This window comes from Eubalaena glacialis, chromosome 11 (genome assembly GCF_028564815.1).
Source record: "Eubalaena glacialis isolate mEubGla1 chromosome 11, mEubGla1.1.hap2.+ XY, whole genome shotgun sequence".
NCBI classification, from domain to species: Eukaryota; Metazoa; Chordata; class Mammalia; order Artiodactyla; family Balaenidae; genus Eubalaena; species Eubalaena glacialis.
This window is the reverse complement of record NC_083726.1, coordinates 24,931,397-24,949,445: the sequence shown is the minus strand read 5'-3', so window position 1 is coordinate 24,949,445 and position 18,049 is coordinate 24,931,397. Positions and strand designations below refer to the sequence as shown.

Sequence of the window (18,049 nt, the reverse complement as noted above, 5' to 3'; positions counted from 1 at the left end):
CAGAAACACTGGGTTGTTTTAACCTGTCATTCACAGCTTTATGGGGTATCTTCAGAGCATATCAGGTGTTTTAAAGCATATAAAAGATGCAAACCATTCTGATTTTATGACACAAACACCTTTTTTGGAATGATAACATACTGATATGATAAGCCTAAAATATATTTACCAAGTCACCTAAGATGAGTTCAGCAAACACGTGTGGGATGCCCAGATTGTACCAGGCAATTATATATAGTCAACATATCCCCAGTATCAAAGTACTATGAAAACATAGAACAAAATACAATTGAACATTAGCGTCAATTAACACGTTATCTTTGAGAAACTGTTACGTGCAAAAATGTTCCAGGCTTGAGGAGATAAGGACATACTGAAATCAGTACAATTAGGTCCCTGTCAGGAGGAGCTTAATCACCGTGTGAGTCTGGCCATAGGTACCCACATGTCGTTCATAATGAACCCAGCTGCCCGGTGGCCCTCTCTTAGCAAGCAAAGTCTGGCATTCAAAGAAACATCAATTTAATGTTCAAAACCGTTGAAAATAATCTAAACCTTATTCTTATGAGTCTCTCGTAAGAATATCTGAGAAGGAATCCTTTCATGATATACAGCGTAACTTCTTTTAAATCTCCTTTTTCCCAACTGCCTTACTCTTAGTGCCTCTCTGACCTTCACAGTGGCAGCTCTCCAACCTCTGCCTCATTGGTTCAGACTCCTAAACCTCTCCCTCCAACTCAGTATGCATGGAGTGTTTTGACTCCTCTCCCCTTCCCGCTCTGGTTCAGTTCTTTTTTTTTTTTTTTAATAACATCTTTATTGGAGTATAATTGCTTTACAATGGTGTGTTAGTTTCTGCTTTATAACAAAGTGAATCTTGTTCAGCTCTTGATTATGAAGTTCAGCTTAGTCTCTCTGACACCTTCCCCTTTTCCTGTTTCCCCCATTATCTGGATTCTACACTTATACAAAAGGGCAAGGTTGCTGATATCCTTCTTTCTCAATGGTGGAGCTGTTGATGCTAACTATTCTAATTTATCATTAAAAAAAATCTCATTCACATAGGTGTGTGTGTGTGTGTTAAGAGAGAGAGTTGAGCTAGACTTCATGCTTGCTTCTGTAGCGCAGGTAGCATTTTATAGCCCCTATAGACTGAAATAAAAACCCTGTTTCCTTGCACCCTGTGCCCTGACTATATTGTTTTGGTCATTATCTCTTTCTGTGTCTCTTCCTCTCTCTTGACTTTGAATTCCTTGGCTCAGGGGTCTTATTCATCATTCGATCTCTGATATCTAGCCCAGTAACCAAAACATAGTGCCTCTTCAATAGTTGCTTGTGAAACTTCTAGTTGGAGACCTATGGAGAGCACTTACTCCAGACTGAGGATACAGCAAGAGATGAGAGGTGAAGTCATGGAGCTGGATGTTGTATTCAGGGTGGCAGGAGTGCAGGGTGAATGTAGGGCCCTGGGAAGGCAGGGCTGGGTGTGGGGCGTAGGAAAAGCTGGGGGCAACGCCTGGAAGAGCATCTCATGATCCACCCTGAAATTTGCTGGATAACCCTGATGGCATGTGAAGGAGGGATGAGGGAAGCAGGAGTTTGGAGGATGGAAAACAACTTAGGAAGTTTTTTCCCATAAAATGGGTGAACAATGATGAGGACTTCAACTAAGTCAAAATGTTGACTCTGTTATTTTTGAAGTCACTCAGAAGCCTATCCCTCATCAAATCAACAGATGCTCCTCTTTAAGGGAAAATGGCAAAGATTGAGCAGGGGTCCTTCTGTGCCCTCCCAGACCCCTTGCCAACTGCAGCATCCCTCCAGCCGCCTTCTGCCTGGGATTGTTGAGTTCAGTGCTTTCCTTGTCTTCATTTCTGTGGCAGCAAGGTCATGGGAGGTTTCTCACAGCCCAACATCGAATCAGCCAGTTTCCCAAGTGTGTATGTGGTTTACCTCAAATAATGCCAAAGAAACAGAACGTTGTGGAGGCGAAATTTGTGTTTGATAAATGTTGAGACAAGCCATGGAAGGCATTTATCAGGTAACATGGCTGTCTTCATCTGTTATGGAAATGATTAATGATACAGACAGTGTCATTTTGCTTGATAGCTCTTGATGAAATCATGACAGTAACCCATCACAGCTATTATTAAAACTTTTTGTATAGAAAGAAAATATACTTTAACCAGTCCTAAGAACTCAATTAGAAATATAGAAATATGGATAAATAAGAAGAATACGTAAGAATTCACTCCAGGATGTGTGTTCCCCTCTGTCTAGTAAAGTGGACCAGGAGCCTGGAAAGTTCTTCATAGGAAGCTGGTGTCCCCCAATCAGTGCTGGATGTCCTGCCTGCCCTCCATCCTTTCTGGTCCCATGGAAGCTGCCCTACTTCTGGCCATGATCACTTCCTGCCCAAACAGTTTGAGTAGCCTCCTAGCTAATTTCTCTTTCTCTTATCTCTTCCTAGTCCAGTTCAGCTTTACATGGTAGCCAGAATTATCTTTTTAAAGCAGTCAGATCATTATCCCCTCAGTCCAGTGCCTCTCAATTACCTAAGCAACAAAATCCAAATTCCTTACGTTTACGTGTCCTGTTATAAGTACACCTCTCAGCCTTATTTCTCACCACTCTCACCACCGTGCTTCCTATACACACCTGCAGTAAAGACCGTATCAGGTTCTTTATGTTCCTTGAATATCTGCTGTTTCATTGCTCCATCGGGAATGCCCTTGTCCCCATTCTCTGCCAGTTGAAGTCTTACTACTCTTTCATGCCTCAGTTTATATGACCCTTTCTCCAGGAAGTATTCCCTGTTCATTATACTTTTTTTTTTTTAACATCTTTATTGGAGTATAATTGCTTTACATTGTTCTGTTAGTTTCTGCTGTATAACAAAGAGAATCAGCTATATATATGCATATATCCGCATATCCCCTCCCTCTTGCGTCTCCCTCCCACCCTCCCTATCCCACCCCTCTAGGTGGGCACAAAGCACTGAGCTGATCTCCCTGTGCTATGCGGCTGCTTCCCACTAGCTATTTCACATTTGGTAGTATATATATGTCACTGCTATTCTCTCACTTTGTCCCAGCTTACCCTTCCCCCTCCCCATGTCCTCAAGTCCATTTTCTACGTCTGCATCTTTATTCCTGTCCTGCTCCTAGGTTCTTCAGAACCTTTTTTTTAAGATTCCATATATATGTGTTAGCATATGGTATTTGTTTTTCTCCTTCTGACTTACTTCACTCTGTATGACAGACTCTAGGTCCATCTACCTCACTACAAATAACTCAATTTCCTTTCTTTTTATGGCTGAGTAATATTCCATTGTATATATGTGCCACATCTTCTTTATCCATTCATCTGTCGATGGACACTCAGGTTGCCTCCATGTCCTGGCTATTGTAAATAGTGCTCCAATGAACATTGTGGTACATGACTCTTTGAATTATGGTTTTCTCAGGGTATATGCCCAGTAGTGGGATGGCTGGGTCATATGGTAGTTCTATTTTTAGTTTTTTTAAGGAACTTCCATACTGTTCTCCATAGTGGCTGTATCAATTTACATTCCCACCAACAGTGCAAGAGGGTTCCCTTTTCTCCACACCCTCTCCAGCATTTATTGTTTGTAGATTTTTTGATGATGGCCATTCTGACCGGTGTGAGGTGATACCTCATTGTAGTTTTGATTTGCATTTCTCTAATGATTAGTGATGTTGAGCATCCTTTCATGTGTTTGTTGGCAATCTGTATATCTTCTTTGGAGAAATGTCTATTTAGGTCTTCTGCCCATTTTTGGATTGGGTTGTTTGTTTTTTTGATATTGAGCTGCATGAGCTGCTTGTATATTTTGGAGATTGATCCTTTGTCAGTTGCTTCATTTGCAAATATTTTCTCCCATTCTGAGGATTGTCTTTTCACCTTGTTTATGGTTTCCTTTGCTATGCAAAAGCTTTTAAGTTTCATTAGGTCCCATTTGTTTATTTTTGTTTTCATTTCCATTTCTCTAGGAGGTGGGTCAAAAAGGATTTTGCTGTGACTTATGTCAAAGAGTGTTCTTCCTGTGTTTTCCTCTAAGAGTTTTATAGTGTCTGACAGTCTTATAATCGTGACTCCTTTAGTTGTAAGTAAAGAAAAACTACTTACGCTAGCTCAGATGAAATAGGTTTGGTAAGGAGGCAGTGTTTGGCAGGGCATGGTAAGTAAGCTCGTGCATAACCAAGGACTGGGGACAAAACACAGTGGGCCCCACAGAAAGTGAAACTTGGAGAGTCGGGAGCCAAGATTGCACTCAGTCCCACAGGCGGTGTCAGTTCTCATTTATCTCTGTTTCTTGCTCACTCATTTTACATCTAGCCCATTGGGTGCCTTCTCCAACTCCGTATTGGGACCTCTCAGCTCATCTGGCCAGTCCTGATGATAACTCTCTTCTGTTGTCCTTCCTTATATGAAATTACAATGATGGAGAATCTGATTGATTGAACCCTGGCCATAGGTAGATCTCTCTTGGGTCAGATATCCACACAGAAACATAGCTACATTCAAACAGTAGGGGCTGCGACAGTGTCCTCAGCAATAGACCACGTATGATATCAACTCTCTCTTCTTCTTCTTCATTTTCTCTTTCCATTTCTTTCTCAATTCCCAACTGTTCATCTCTGCTTAAACCCTTTCTCAGATCTGAACCTCTTTATTCCAGGGCTCTCTTCTCAAAAGAAAAGTGATCTTCCAAAATCTTATTTTGGGGTGAATTACTTTACTTGTTCTTCTCTAACACATGAATTTTAATTGTGAATTTTGCAGGGAAAGAATCCTAAAATAATTTATTATTTATCATTAAATCTTATAGTTTGTGGCTATTTTGTATCTTTTCAAATAACCCTAATTACTTAAAAGATTGTGACCTCTGAATCCCTCTAAGTTTCATTCTGGGAATTAGGGTTAGGGAATGATGTAACAAAAGACAAATGAAATAAATAATTTGTAATTAAAATATCTAGTATTTTACCAATAAGATCAACCTCACTATATTGTCTTATTATTTCTAGAACATGATTATTGAATGTTGCTCTGAAATAGTATCTTTGTTTTTGCCTGATGAAGAGGCAACTCCACTATCTGAGGTATGCATCTCTTTTAAAACTGTATGTGATTCTCTAACAAGTATTGTTGTTGCTATGGAAATGGAAATACAGAAAACATCTATTATGAAAGTATCAAGGGCCTAACCGTCCTTAATTAATGTGAAAAAGTGATAAACATGAGTTTATAATAGCATGTTATTTTGGTTAGAAATATTCTTTGTTAAAAAATCAACTAGTACAGAAAATTGTGGAGAGGATAATCTTAAAATCATCTCAAATCCACCATTCAGGGAATAACCACTATTAACATTTTGGAGAATATCTCAAATTTTTTTCATGTATAGTTAGACTTCTGAATTTTTACATCAGTGGGATCATACTGCACAAGCATTCTGTAACTTGTTTTTTTTTCATTCAACAATAATGCTATGGAGATATTTTTATGTGAAAAGTCTACCCTGTCTTATTTCATGCCTACATAATAGTTTCTTTTATGTATTTGTCATGTCAGGCTCTATTTATATAACTAGATCCTTATTCATGGATCTTGAGGTTGATGAGTTCTAGAACATACATATTTCACCCTTCTGTTTCACCCATCCTCAGAGTTAATTCTTAGGAATAGGATTTTGGAGTAAAAAGTATATACACATGGTCCCTGACTTACAATGATTCAACTTATGAATTTTTGACTTTATGATATTGTGAAAGCAATACACATTCAGTAGAAACCATACTTTGAATTTTGAATTTTGAGCTTTTCCCTGGCTAGCGATATGCAATCCAGTACTTGTGTTGCGAGGCAGCAGCAGTGAACTGCAGCTCCCGTCACCCCCATGATCATGAGGGGAAACAACCCACACACGTACAACCATTCGGGACCCGGACAGCCATTCTGTTCTTAACTTTCAGTACAGTATGCAGTAAATTACATGAGCTATTCAACACTTTATTATAAAATTGGCTTTGTGTTAGATGATTTTGTCCAACTGCAGGCTAATGTATGTGTTCTGAGCATGTTTAGGGTATGCTAGGCTAAGCTCTGATGTTTGGTAGGTTAGGTATATTAAGTGTATTTTTGACTTAAGATATTTTCAACCTCTGATGAGTTTACCCATTTATTGGGACATAACCCCATCATAAGTAAAGGAAGATCTGTATACATTTTTTATTGTGGTAAAATATACATAATGTAAAATTTACAATTTTAATCATTTCTAAGTGTACACATCAGTAGCATTAAGTACATTCAAAACGTTGTGCAACCATCTCCACAATTTTTTCATCATCCCAAGTAGAAACTTTGTACCCATTAAGTAATAACTCCCCATTTCCTCCTCCCCCAGCTCCTGGTAATCTCTGTTCTACTATTTGCTTATTCTAGGTACCTCATATAAATGGAATCATACAATATTGGTTTTTTTGTGGCTGGCTTATTTCATTTAGCACAATGTTTTCAAAGTTCATCCATGTTTAACATGTATCAGTACTTCATTCCTTTTTAAGACTAAATAATATTCCATTGTATGTATATACCACATTTGTTTGTCCACTCTTCTGTGGATGGACATTTGAGTTGTTTCTACCTTTTGGCTCCTATAAATAATGCTGCTATAACCATGGGTGTACAAGTATCTGGGTGTATACCTAGGAGTGGAATTAGTAATCGGTGGATCATATGGTAATTCTATGTTTAACTTTTTAAGGAAACCCCAACAGCTGCACCATTTTACGTTCCCATCAACAATGCAAGAGGGTTCTAATTTCTCCACATACTCACCAACACTTACTTTCTCTTTTTTGATAATAGCCATCTTAATGGGTGGAAAGTAGTATCTCATTGTGATTTTGATTTGCATTTCCCTAATGACTAATTTAATCGCTGACTGCCCATTTTTATATCTTCTTTGGAGAAATGTCTATTCAATCCTTTGCCCATTTTGAATGGGCATATACATTTTGGTATGTAATTGCAAATGGCCTCCAGAAATGTGGCACCAGTTTTCTCTCCCATCTGCAGTAGGGAGAGAGAGGTCCAGTGTACCCGTGTGTTCATCCACACTAGTTCTCCTCCTTCTTCTGCTCTCTCTCTCCCTCCTCCTCTTCTCCCTTTCCTCCCCCTCCTCCTCTTCCTCTTCTTCTAACTGTTGTAGGTCTGACAAGTGAAAAATGACATTTTCAATTATTTTATATTTATTAATAGTAAAGCCAAATATAGTTCATACTTTGTTGGCAGTCTGTGTTTCTCCTTTTGTGGAATGGTGTTGATTCATTTAGCCAATCAACAAATACTTAGAGTGAACTGCCTTTGTGTCAGGAACTCCTTTCTAGGCCCTAGAGAGCCTGCTGTGAACAAGCAACAAGGACCTCACTCTCTCGGAGCTGCTGTTTTTTTTGTTTTGTTTTTGTTTTTCTTTTGGAGAGAAATAGTAAATAAATCAATAAGCAAGATAATTCTGCATTTTGTTAAGTGCTGTGAAGGAAAAAACAGAGTGAGATGTTAGAGTAGGGTTGGCAAACTGCAGCCTGTGAACTATGTCTGGCCCACTGCCTGTTTGTAAATAAAGTTTTATTGGAACACAGCCATGCTCATTTGTTTACCAGTTGTCTATAGCTGCTTTCGAGCTACAACAGCAGACCTCAGTAGTTTTGACAGAGACCATATAGCCCACAAAGTTTAAATTATTTACTATCTGGCCCTTTACAGGAAAAGTATGCTGATCCCTGTGATAGAAAGTAACAGGGGATGGGGCAACAGTTTAGATGGGCGGTCAGGGAAGAATTCTCGTAGGAGATGACATTTGAAGTAAGACCTGAAACATCACACTGTGTCCCTCCCACTAGATCATCAGCTTCTTGGGAGCAGGGGTGGTGCTATCTTAATCTTTGAATTCTTACAGTGCCTTGTACACGACATCACTTGGTTACTGTTTCTTGAATTAAATTCTCTTTAGTTTTAAATACCTGAAATTTAATATTTGCTTAAAATTTTTTTTCATCTGGCCATTCATGTTCTTTTCCCATGTTTTTAAATGAGGAACTTAATTTTTTATTATGGAAATATGTAGAATTACTGCAGCAGACCATTGACAATAAAAATCAAGCTTAAATCTAATTTTGTACAAACTGTGATTTACAAATAGGTCACAGAAAAAAATTGTTATTTTAAGACACATGATTTATAACATTAATGGGCTTTGGCCCCTGACAGACCTGGGTTGGAATCCCAGCCTTGGATCTTGTTTGACCTGAGGCAAATCATTTAACTTCTCTAAGCCTCAGTTTTCTCATATGTAGAGTGGGGTAATAATGCCAACAACGCCTCACAGTTGTGAGGACTAAAGTAAATAATGTATGTTAAGTATTTGGATTAGGGACTAGTGCAAATAAATGTTAAATAATTATTAGCTATTTCATCATGTCATCTTCATTATCATCTTCCCTACCATGGTCCTGCCTTCCATGTGTGAATTCTTCATCCTCTAGTCAACTAATTTCAACAGATTTTTAAGATCCAGATTTGTTTTGAAATATTGACAGAAAAGGAGAGTAACAGTGTTAAAGAGAGAGAGAAAACCAGGAGTCATTTTCTTTGCCTGTAATGTAAATAATTGTTGAATCCTAGAGAAATTAGGTCAGGGTACAAGATCCCAACATGGGATCACAGTCGTGAAAGAATCATTGGTCCAAGAGAAGGTGCCTCCAATTGAATCCCACGCTAACACTTCCACTGAGAGCAAGACTTACCTGATAGTCCTGGATGGAGCGTGGGCGTTTACAAGCTTGTTCCAAGAAGTAAATGGTTAAAATAAAGAAGAAGTAAATTCGTCTGAATAAAGTTACATGCCTTTTTTTGTCACTGGCATGAGATCTTGCTGTTCAGTTTAGTTCCTTACTGAACATATCTATTATAATTGCCTTTGCCTGTATTGCCTCTTCTTAATTAAAATAAATATTGCCACACACAACTTGTGACAAAAATAACCTGAGATAGCAAGGAAGTGAAGGAAGGGAATGAGTGCTCCATGCTAACGTTCTTAGTGACTAGTCACAGAATGTAAATGACCGTTAGGTATACTTTCAGGTGCACCAACAATGAAGCAATCCTTTCATTGCCTACATAGGTTCAGATTATTGCAGTTTCCAAGTTGTCAGGTAGGATTCAAACATGACGCTAAAAATATTCTTCCCGCTCTTGCTGTGACTGACTGTGGGGAGTCGTTCTATACAACTCCATTCATCAGTAATTATTGACTTCCAGCTGCACGCAGAACATTGGTGTAGATACTTTTGTTGCTGTAAAGGCAGCATAGGTTTAAGTTCCTGCATTCAGCTAAATTAAATACTTTCGTATTGGTTCACATGATACATGTGAATTTACCTAATCTATGTGTGTGTGTGTGTGTATGTGTGTAGTAGGTGTATCTGTGTGTGTGTGTTAATGTGTGTCTGTAGTGTGTGTACATGTGTGTATGTATGTATTGAACTGATTTGAGTCATACAGACTCAGTATGGAGAGGAAATCCCTAGGAGCAGATCCTGCTTTGAAGGTAGAAAAGGTGACCCTAAGCCAAGAGAAAAGACACATTGTATAAGGATATTGCGAAGTAGTTTTTCTTGGCTGCATGAGTTTAGTAGGATATTTTTTGAGTTCACGGTTTTTAGCTAGACCTACTATAGTACCTGACAAACAGTAATGCTAATAATCATTAAACTGCAAATCTTACTAATAGTAGTAGTAATTGTAATATTCATTGAGCACATGGCATGTGAAGACACTGTCCAGTGTTTTAAATCCAGTGTCTCACTTAACATTACAAGAAGCCTATGCAGTTGGTTACCGTTACTCTCTCCGTTTTAGAAATGCGGAGGTGTAGCAGCATGCCCAAGCTCTTGCAGCTTGTAGGTAGAGGAGGCAGTAGTCAACCGTAGATCCGCTTACATCCGGGATCTGCATCTTTAACTAAAGTGCACCCAGTGAATGTCTGATTGGAAGAGGGAGCAGATGCTGCAGGGTGCTGAGGAGTGAGAGGTGAGAAAGGGAAGGTTGCAAGTGTAGATGAATCTTTGAGAAGGTTTGGGATAGGCGTCTGGAGAGGGTTGGAGGAGCAGCTCCCAGGAGACACGGAGTCAAGGGCGGGTGTTAGGACAGCAGCAGTGGACAGGGCAAGGAGCCGGGAGGGGTGGAGGTTGCCTGTCGAGAAGAAAAAAAGGACAAATGATGAAGCAAGGCCTAAGGGAGTGGGCCGGAAACAGAAAGATATTGACAGCATAAGTGAGATAGTTGCCTGGAAACAGAGGAAATACACCTCTTTCTGTAGGTCTTGGGGCAGCAGATTAAGGGCAGGAAGGGATGTGAGTAAGTGTGTGAGAGAAGGATAGGAGAAGCGGGGGCAGTTCACACCCAGTGGTTTTCACTTTCTCAATCAAGTAGAGGCAAGTTCATCTAAGACTGGAGTGGGGTAAAGCGTTGAGGGTATGATCTTCTAAGAGAGATGAAGATCTTGAATATTCACAGCCACTGAGTGTGATGAGCGAGGAGCTGACCAAGAAAAAGTAAAAGAATTGAGGGCCACAATGAGATTTAAAAGTCATACATTTGAGGGGCACTAGGCTGCTTGGCTTGTGATTTTTCTCCAGCAGCGCTTGGCTTCCCGGATATGGGTGTGGAAAATGGCAGTAGAGGCAGATGCAAGAGGAGAGCAGAGACGCATGGGAGGTGAGAGTACTCGTGAGACACCTGACAGCCTGCCAGAGGCTCAGGTGGCTTGGAGCAGCTATAAGTTTATTTCACAGTAAATCCCTGAATTCCTCTCATTTACTCTGAGAAAGCACCAGTAGAGCCTGATGTCTGCCATTATTTCTCAAGCTCCAGTTGAATAGAAAATAGTTTAATCATACAATATGTTTTCTAAAAAAATTTTTTTTGAATTTTAACTAAAAAAATTATTGACAGATTCTAATGACCTACACTACATTATTATGTACAATATTAATGGGCACTCCTTTTCACATGGTTGAATTTAGTGTGCCCATGTTCTCTTATTTCTGATTCTGAAAATAATCATTTTTGATGTGTTTATGATCAGATATTGACATCAACATATGCTAGTCACTAAAATAACTATTATCTTTGAGAAGGTTTGGGTAAGAACTATGGGGAGGGCAGAGGAACAGTAAGAGGGAGACATAGAGTCACAGGTATGTTAACACATCTTAGTTTATTTAGTCATTTGTCTCCCCTACTAGAGCAGATTGAGTCTTCTATATAATAAGATTGGACCTTATTACATTTATATTCTTCCTGCCTTGCCCAGTGTTGGCTCCCCAAGGGTGTCAGTAAGTGTTTTGTTTTGTTTTTTTAAATTAATTAATTAATTAATTTATTTTTGGCTGCATTGGGTCTTTGTTGCTGTGGGCGCAGGCTTTCTCTAGTGGCGGCGAGCAGGGCTACTCTTCATTGCAGTGCGCGGGCTTCTCTTTGCAGTGGCTTCTCTTGTTGTGGAGCACGGGCTCTAGGCACGCAGGCTCAGTAGTTGTGGTACACGGGCTTAGCTGCTCTGCAGCATGTGGGATCTTCCTGGACCAGGGCTCGAACCCATGTCCCCTGCATTGGCAGGTGGATTCTTAACCACTGCGCCACCAGGGAAGTCCCAGTAAGTGTTTGTTAAATAAATGAACGCTCGTGATACATCCTCCAGAGATCCCTCTGGGTTGCAGTTCTGGTCTTGACATAACAATGACTTTAGGTTCATCAGTTTCATGCATTTGTATCATAAACATTTGTCAAGTGCCTCCTCTGTGCCAGCCGTTGGACTAGGCATTGGAATAAAGAAGTAAAAGCGAGTCCCTGCCTTCAAGGGGGCCTGCAGTTTGTTGGGGGAGACAGACAAATACAGAAGCAATTACAGTACAGGGTGAAATAAAGGCCTGAGGGCCAAATACCACTCTTCAGTAATAATATCAGTTAATATTCTGATACTATCTCAGCATAATTCTGAAGGTGAGAAATTCCCTTTGGTATCTTTTAAGAAGGGTTCACTAGTTCCATGTAAGAAATCAAGTAGTAGAAGCTCCTATGACCAATGGTTATAAGTCCTAGTTATTTTGGAAAATGATTGGAAGGCAGTAGAGAATCCTTAGGTAGATATAAGCATGATCAAGGGTACTTGTGAGAGCATTTTCCTCTGATTAGGAAGACATTCAGAAGAGGAGGCAGAAAGCAGAAGTCCTAGCTTTGGCAGTAGGCTCAGTTGCCACAAGGGCATGATTTATGGTTTTGGTCATGAGGATGGAGAGAATGGGGCGAATCCCTAAAGCCCTGTATATAAAAACAAAGGGAGAAGGGTTTTTTTTGTTTGTTTTTAAGTCGGTTTCATTTTCAGGCTGCAGCTGAGCACAGGGCCCTGTGCAGGACCCACTGGAGGAATCAGAGATGAGACGGACAGAGTCCTTGCCCCGAAGAGGCCGGCAGTCTAGAAAGGAGGCATGGGGCTAATGCTTACACACATGGAGACAGTGGTTGTGGTTTTAAAATGGGTGATTGTTTTGCATGAAGATGGGGAGAAAGAGGTTGACAGAGGTTCAAAGACCTGCCCAAGGTCATTCACCTGGTAACTGTCACAGCCAAAACTGGGCAGACCCCAGAGCCTACGCTGTTAACTGTTATCATTACCCTAAAACCAGCACTGTCCCACGTTTTTAGTTTGGGGACTCCTGGCCATTCAGGTGGCAGGGCTGGTTGAGCCATACATCACTGAGGGAGAGTTAGAGTCAGGGTAGACTCAGGGTTAGGCAGCAGTGTGTGTGCTGCTTAACAGACAGGCTTGAAAGTCAAGTTGCCTGCCTCAAAATCCCAGCCCGGCTCTGATGTTTGCCAGTTGTATAACCTTAGACAAGTTGTTTAACCTCAATGCTTCAGTTTCCCTATTTGTAAAATAGAAATAAAAATAGAACTTACCTCATAGGCTTGTTGTATGGATTAAGTGAGCTAATCCATGTAAAACTCTTAGAACAGGGCCTGGCACATACTAAGCAAACTAGTTGGTTACTATTATTATCACTTAAGAGCTATCTGAGCTCACTTGGAATTAGACCCTTGTAAACAGATTTGTTTCTCTAAGGGGTGACTGTAGAACAACAACAATAACATGCCTGAGATAAAGCCTCTACTTTCTCAAAAGAGAGGCTGGAATAATGCAAGTGCTAGGAATGTATCACCTCTAACCACGTGTATCCCCCATTCTCATCTGTTCCAGTTACTATGTTTATATAACAAAGCACCCCAAATTTAGTGGCATAAAATGACCATCATCTCATTAAGCTCAAGGGGTCTGTGGGTCACATATTTGGAAAGGGCAGAGTGGGGCAACTTGTCTCTGCTCCACGGTATCTGGGGCATCTGCCGGGAAGACTTGAAGGTTGGAGGTGATGCAGCTGCTGAGGGCTGGAATCCCTGAAGGCTCGAAGGCTCGTTTGGTTTGGTGCCCGATGCTGGCTGTTGGCCGGGGGTGCTGAAGGCTGTGGGCCAGAACACAGTACCTGACCTCTCTGTGGCTGGTGGGCCTCCATACAGTGTGGTGTCTGGGTTTTAAGAGTGAGCCTCCCAGGAGAAGCAGGCCAGAAGCTCTATCACTGTTGAGGCCCTAGTTTGGAAGTTACATAATGACACTTCCCTGCTAGTCTCTATTCCACCCACATTCAAGGTTGGACCTCTTCTTGATGGGAAGAGTGTCAATGTCAGATTGTAAGAAGGGCGTGTGGGTGGGAAGCTATTGTTGCAGCCATTTTGGGAAATTGCAGTTGGCCACAACATTCAATAAAGCACTCCCAATTTCTAGGACTATTTCTGCTCTGAGCAGAGGCTGCTCCTGGCAAACTGCTTAGCCAATATATTTTTTTTTTATTAAAAAATTTTTTTTAACATCTTTACTGGAGTATAATTGCTTTACAATGGTGTGTTAGTTTCTGCTGTATAACAAAGTGAATCAGCTGTACGTATACTTATATCCCCATATCGCCTCCCTCTTGTGTCTCCCTCCCACCCTCCCTATCCCACCCCTCTAGGTGGTCACAAAGCACCGAGCTGATCTCCCTGTGCTATGCTGCTGCTTCCCACTAGCTATCTATTTTACATTTGGTAGTGTATATATGTCCATGCCACTCTCTCACTTCGTCCCAGCTTACCCTTCCCCCTCCCCGTGTCCTAAAGTCCATTCTCTATGTCTGTGTCTTTATTCCTGTCCTGCCCCTAGGTTCTTCAGAACGATTTTTTTTTTTTTAGATTCCATATATATTTGTTAGCATACGGTATTTGTTTTTCTCCTTCTGACTTACTTCACTCTGTATGACAGTCTCTAGATCCATCCACGTCTCAACAAATGACTCAATTTCGTTCCTTTTTATGACTGAGTAATATTCCATTCTATATATGTACCACATCTTCTTGATCCATTCATCAGTTGATGGGCATTTAGGTTGCTTCCATGACCTGACTATTGTAAATAATGCTGCAATGAACATTGGGATGCATGTGTCTTTTTGAATTATGGTTTTCTCTGGGTATATGCCCAGTAGTGGGATTGCTGGATCATATGGTAGTTCTATTTTTAGTTTTTTAAGGAACCTCCATACTGCTCTCCATAGTGGCTGTATCAATTTACATTCCCACCAACAGTGCAAGAGTGTTCCCTTTTCTCCACACCCTCTCCAGCATTTGTTGTTTGTAGATTTTCTGATGATGCCCATTCTAACTGGTGTGAGGTGATACCTCATTGTAGTTTTGATTTGCATTTCTCTAATGATTAGTGATGTTGAGCATCCTTTCATGTGTTTGCTGGCAATCTGTATGTCTTCTTTGGAGAAATGTCTATTTAGGTCTTCTGCCCATTTATGGATTGGGTTGTTTGTTTTTTTGATATTGAGCTGCATGAGCTGCTTCTATATTTTGGAGATTAATCCTTTGTCAGTTGCTTTGTTTGCAAATATTTTCTCCCATTCTGAGGGTTGTCTTTTCATCTTGGTTATGGTTTCCTTTGCTGTGCAAAAGCTTTTAAGTTTCATTAGGTCCCATTTGTTTATTATTGTTTTTATTTCCATTTCTCTAGGAGGTGGGTCAAAAAGGATCTTGCTGTGACTTATGTCATACAGTGTTCTGCCTATGTTTTCCTCTAAGAGTTTTAATAGTGTCTGGCCTTACATTTAGGTCTTTAATCCATTTTGAGTTTATTTTTGTGTATGGTGTTAGGGAGTGTTCTAATTTCATTCTTTTACATGTAGCTGTCCGGTTTTCCCAGCACCACTTATTGAAGAGACTGTCTTTTCTCCATTGTATATCCTTGCCTCCTTTATCAAAATAAGGTGGCGATATGTGTGTGGGTTTATCTCTGGGCTTTCTATCCTGTTCGATTGATCTATATTTCTGTTTTTGTGCGAGTACCGTACTGTCTTGATTACTGTAGCTTTGTAGTATAGTCTGAAGTCAAGGAGCTTGATTCCTCCAGCTCTGTTTTTCTTTCTCAAGATTGCTTTGGCTATTCGGGGTCTTTTGTGTTTCCATACAAGTTGTGAAGTTTTTTGTTCTAGTTCTGTGAAAAATGCCACTGGTAGTTTGATAGGGATTGCACTGAATCTTTAGATTGACAGCCAAAACTGGGCAGACCCCAGAGCCTACGCTGTTAACTGTTATCATTACCCTAAAACCAGCACTGTCCCACCTTTTTAGTTTGGGGACTCTTGGCCATTCAGGTGGCAGGGCTGGTTGAGCAATACATCACTGAGGGAGAGTTAGAGTCAGGGTAGACTCAGGGTTAGGCAGCAGTATGTGTGCTGGCTAACAGACAGGCTTGAAAGTCAAGTTGCCTGCCTCAAATCCCAGCCCGGCTCTGATGTTTGCTAGTTGTATAACCTTAGACAAGTATAGTCATTTTCACAATGTTGATTCTTCCAATCCAAGAACATGGTATATCTCTCCATCTGGTTGTATCATCTTTAATTTCTTTCATCAGTGTCTTATAGTTTTCTGCATACAGGTCTTTTGTCTCCTTAGGTAGGTTTATTCCTCAGTATTTTATTCTTTTTGTTGCAATGGTAAATGGGAGTGTTTCCTTAATTTCTCTTTCAGATTTTTCATCATTTGTGTATAGGAATGCAAGAGATGTCTGTGTATTAATTTTGTATCCTACTACTTTACCAGATTCATTGATTAGGTCTAGTAGTTTTCTGGTAGCATCTTTAGGATTCTCTATGTATAGTATCATGTCATCTGCAAACGGTGACAGCTTTACATCTTCTTTTCCGATTTGGTTTCCTTTTATTTGTTTTTCTTCTCTGATTGCTGTGGCTAAAACTTCCAAAACTATGTTGAATAATAGTGGTGAGAGTGGGCAACCTTGGCTTGTTCCTGATCTTAGAGGAAATGGTTTCAGTTTTTCACCATTGAGGACGATGTTGGCTGTGGGTTTGTCATATATGGCCTTTATTATGTTGAGGTAAGTTACCGCTATGCCTACTTTCTGGAGAGTTTTTATCATAAATGGGTGTTGAATTTTGTCAAAAGCTTTTTCTGCATCTATTGAGATGATCATATGGTTTTTCTCCTTCAATTTGTTAATATGGTTTATCACATTGATTGATTTGCGTATATTGAAGAATCCTTGCATTCCCGGGATAAACCCCACTTGGTCATGGTGTATGATCCTTTTAATGTGCTTTTGGAGTCTGCTTGCTAGTGTTTTGTTGAGGATTTTTACATCTATGTTCATCAGTGATATTGGCCTGTAGTTTTCTTTTTTTGTGACATCTTTGTCTGGTGTTGGTATCAGGGTGATGGTTACCCTTAGAATGAGTTTGAGAGTGTTCCTCCCTCTGCTATATTTTGGAAGAGTTTGAGAAGGATAGGTGTTAGCTCTTCTCTAAATGTTTGATAGAATTCGCCTGTGAAGCCATCTGGTCCTGGACTTTTGTTTGTTGGAAGATTTTTAATCACAGTTTCAATTTCAGTGCTTGTGATTGGTCTGTTTATATTTTCTGTTTCTTCCTGGTTCAGTTTCAGAAGGTTGTGCTTTTCTAAGAATTTGTCCATTTCTTCCAGGTTGTGGACAAATTTCTAATTCTGTTGATTTGAGTCTTTTCCCTTTTTTTCTTGGTGAGTCTGGCTAATGGTTTATCAATTTTGTTTATCTTCTCAAAGAACCAGGTTTTAGTCTTATTGATCTTTGCTCTTGTTTCCTTCATTTCTTTTTCATTTATTTCCAATCTGATGTTTATGATTTCTTTCCTTCTGCTAACTTTGGGGATTTTTTTTGTTCTTTTTTCTCTAATTGCTTTAGGTGTAAGGTTAGGTTGTTTATTTGAGATTTTTCTTGTGTCTTAAGGTAAGATTGTATTGCTATAAACTTCCCTCTTAGAACTGCTTTTGCTGCATCCCATAGATTTTGGGTAGTCATGTTTTCATTGTCATTTGTGTCTAGGTAATTTTTGATTTTCTCTTTGATTTCTTCAGTGATCTCTTGGTTATTTAGTAGCGTATTGTTTAGCCTCCATGTGTTTGTATTTTTAACAGTTTTTTTTCCTGTAATTGATATCTAGTTGTGTAGCATTGTGGTCAGAAAAGATACTTGCTATGATTTCAATTTTCTTAAATTTACCAAGGCTTGATTTGTGATGCAAGATATGATCTATCCTGGAGAATGGTCCACGAACACTTGAGAAGAAAGTGTATTCTGTTGTTTTGGGATGGAACGTCCTATAAATATCAATTAAGTCCATCTTGTTTAATGTGTCATTTAAAGCTTGTGTTTCCTTATTTATTTTCATTTTGGATGATCTGTCCATTGGTGAAAGTGGGGTGTTAAAGTTCCTTAGTATGATTGTGTTACTGTCGATTTCCCCTTTTATGGCTGTTAGCATTTGCCTTATGTATTGAGGTGCTTCTATGGTGGGTGCATAAATATTTATTATTG

At 39.8% G+C, this 18,049-nt stretch overlaps 1 protein-coding gene across 2 annotated transcripts in view; it reads left to right on the top strand.

The window, feature by feature from the left end:
* The window catches only part of CFAP54 (cilia and flagella associated protein 54), a 303,497-nt gene that overhangs the window by 265,417 nt on the left and 20,031 nt on the right, over positions 1-18,049 (top strand). For both annotated transcript variants that reach the window (XM_061204898.1, XM_061204897.1), the window contains one exon: positions 5,052-5,126. In XM_061204898.1, the coding sequence (XP_061060881.1) occupies positions 5,052-5,126 (75 nt within the window). The remainder of the gene's footprint in view (positions 1-5,051; positions 5,127-18,049) is intronic.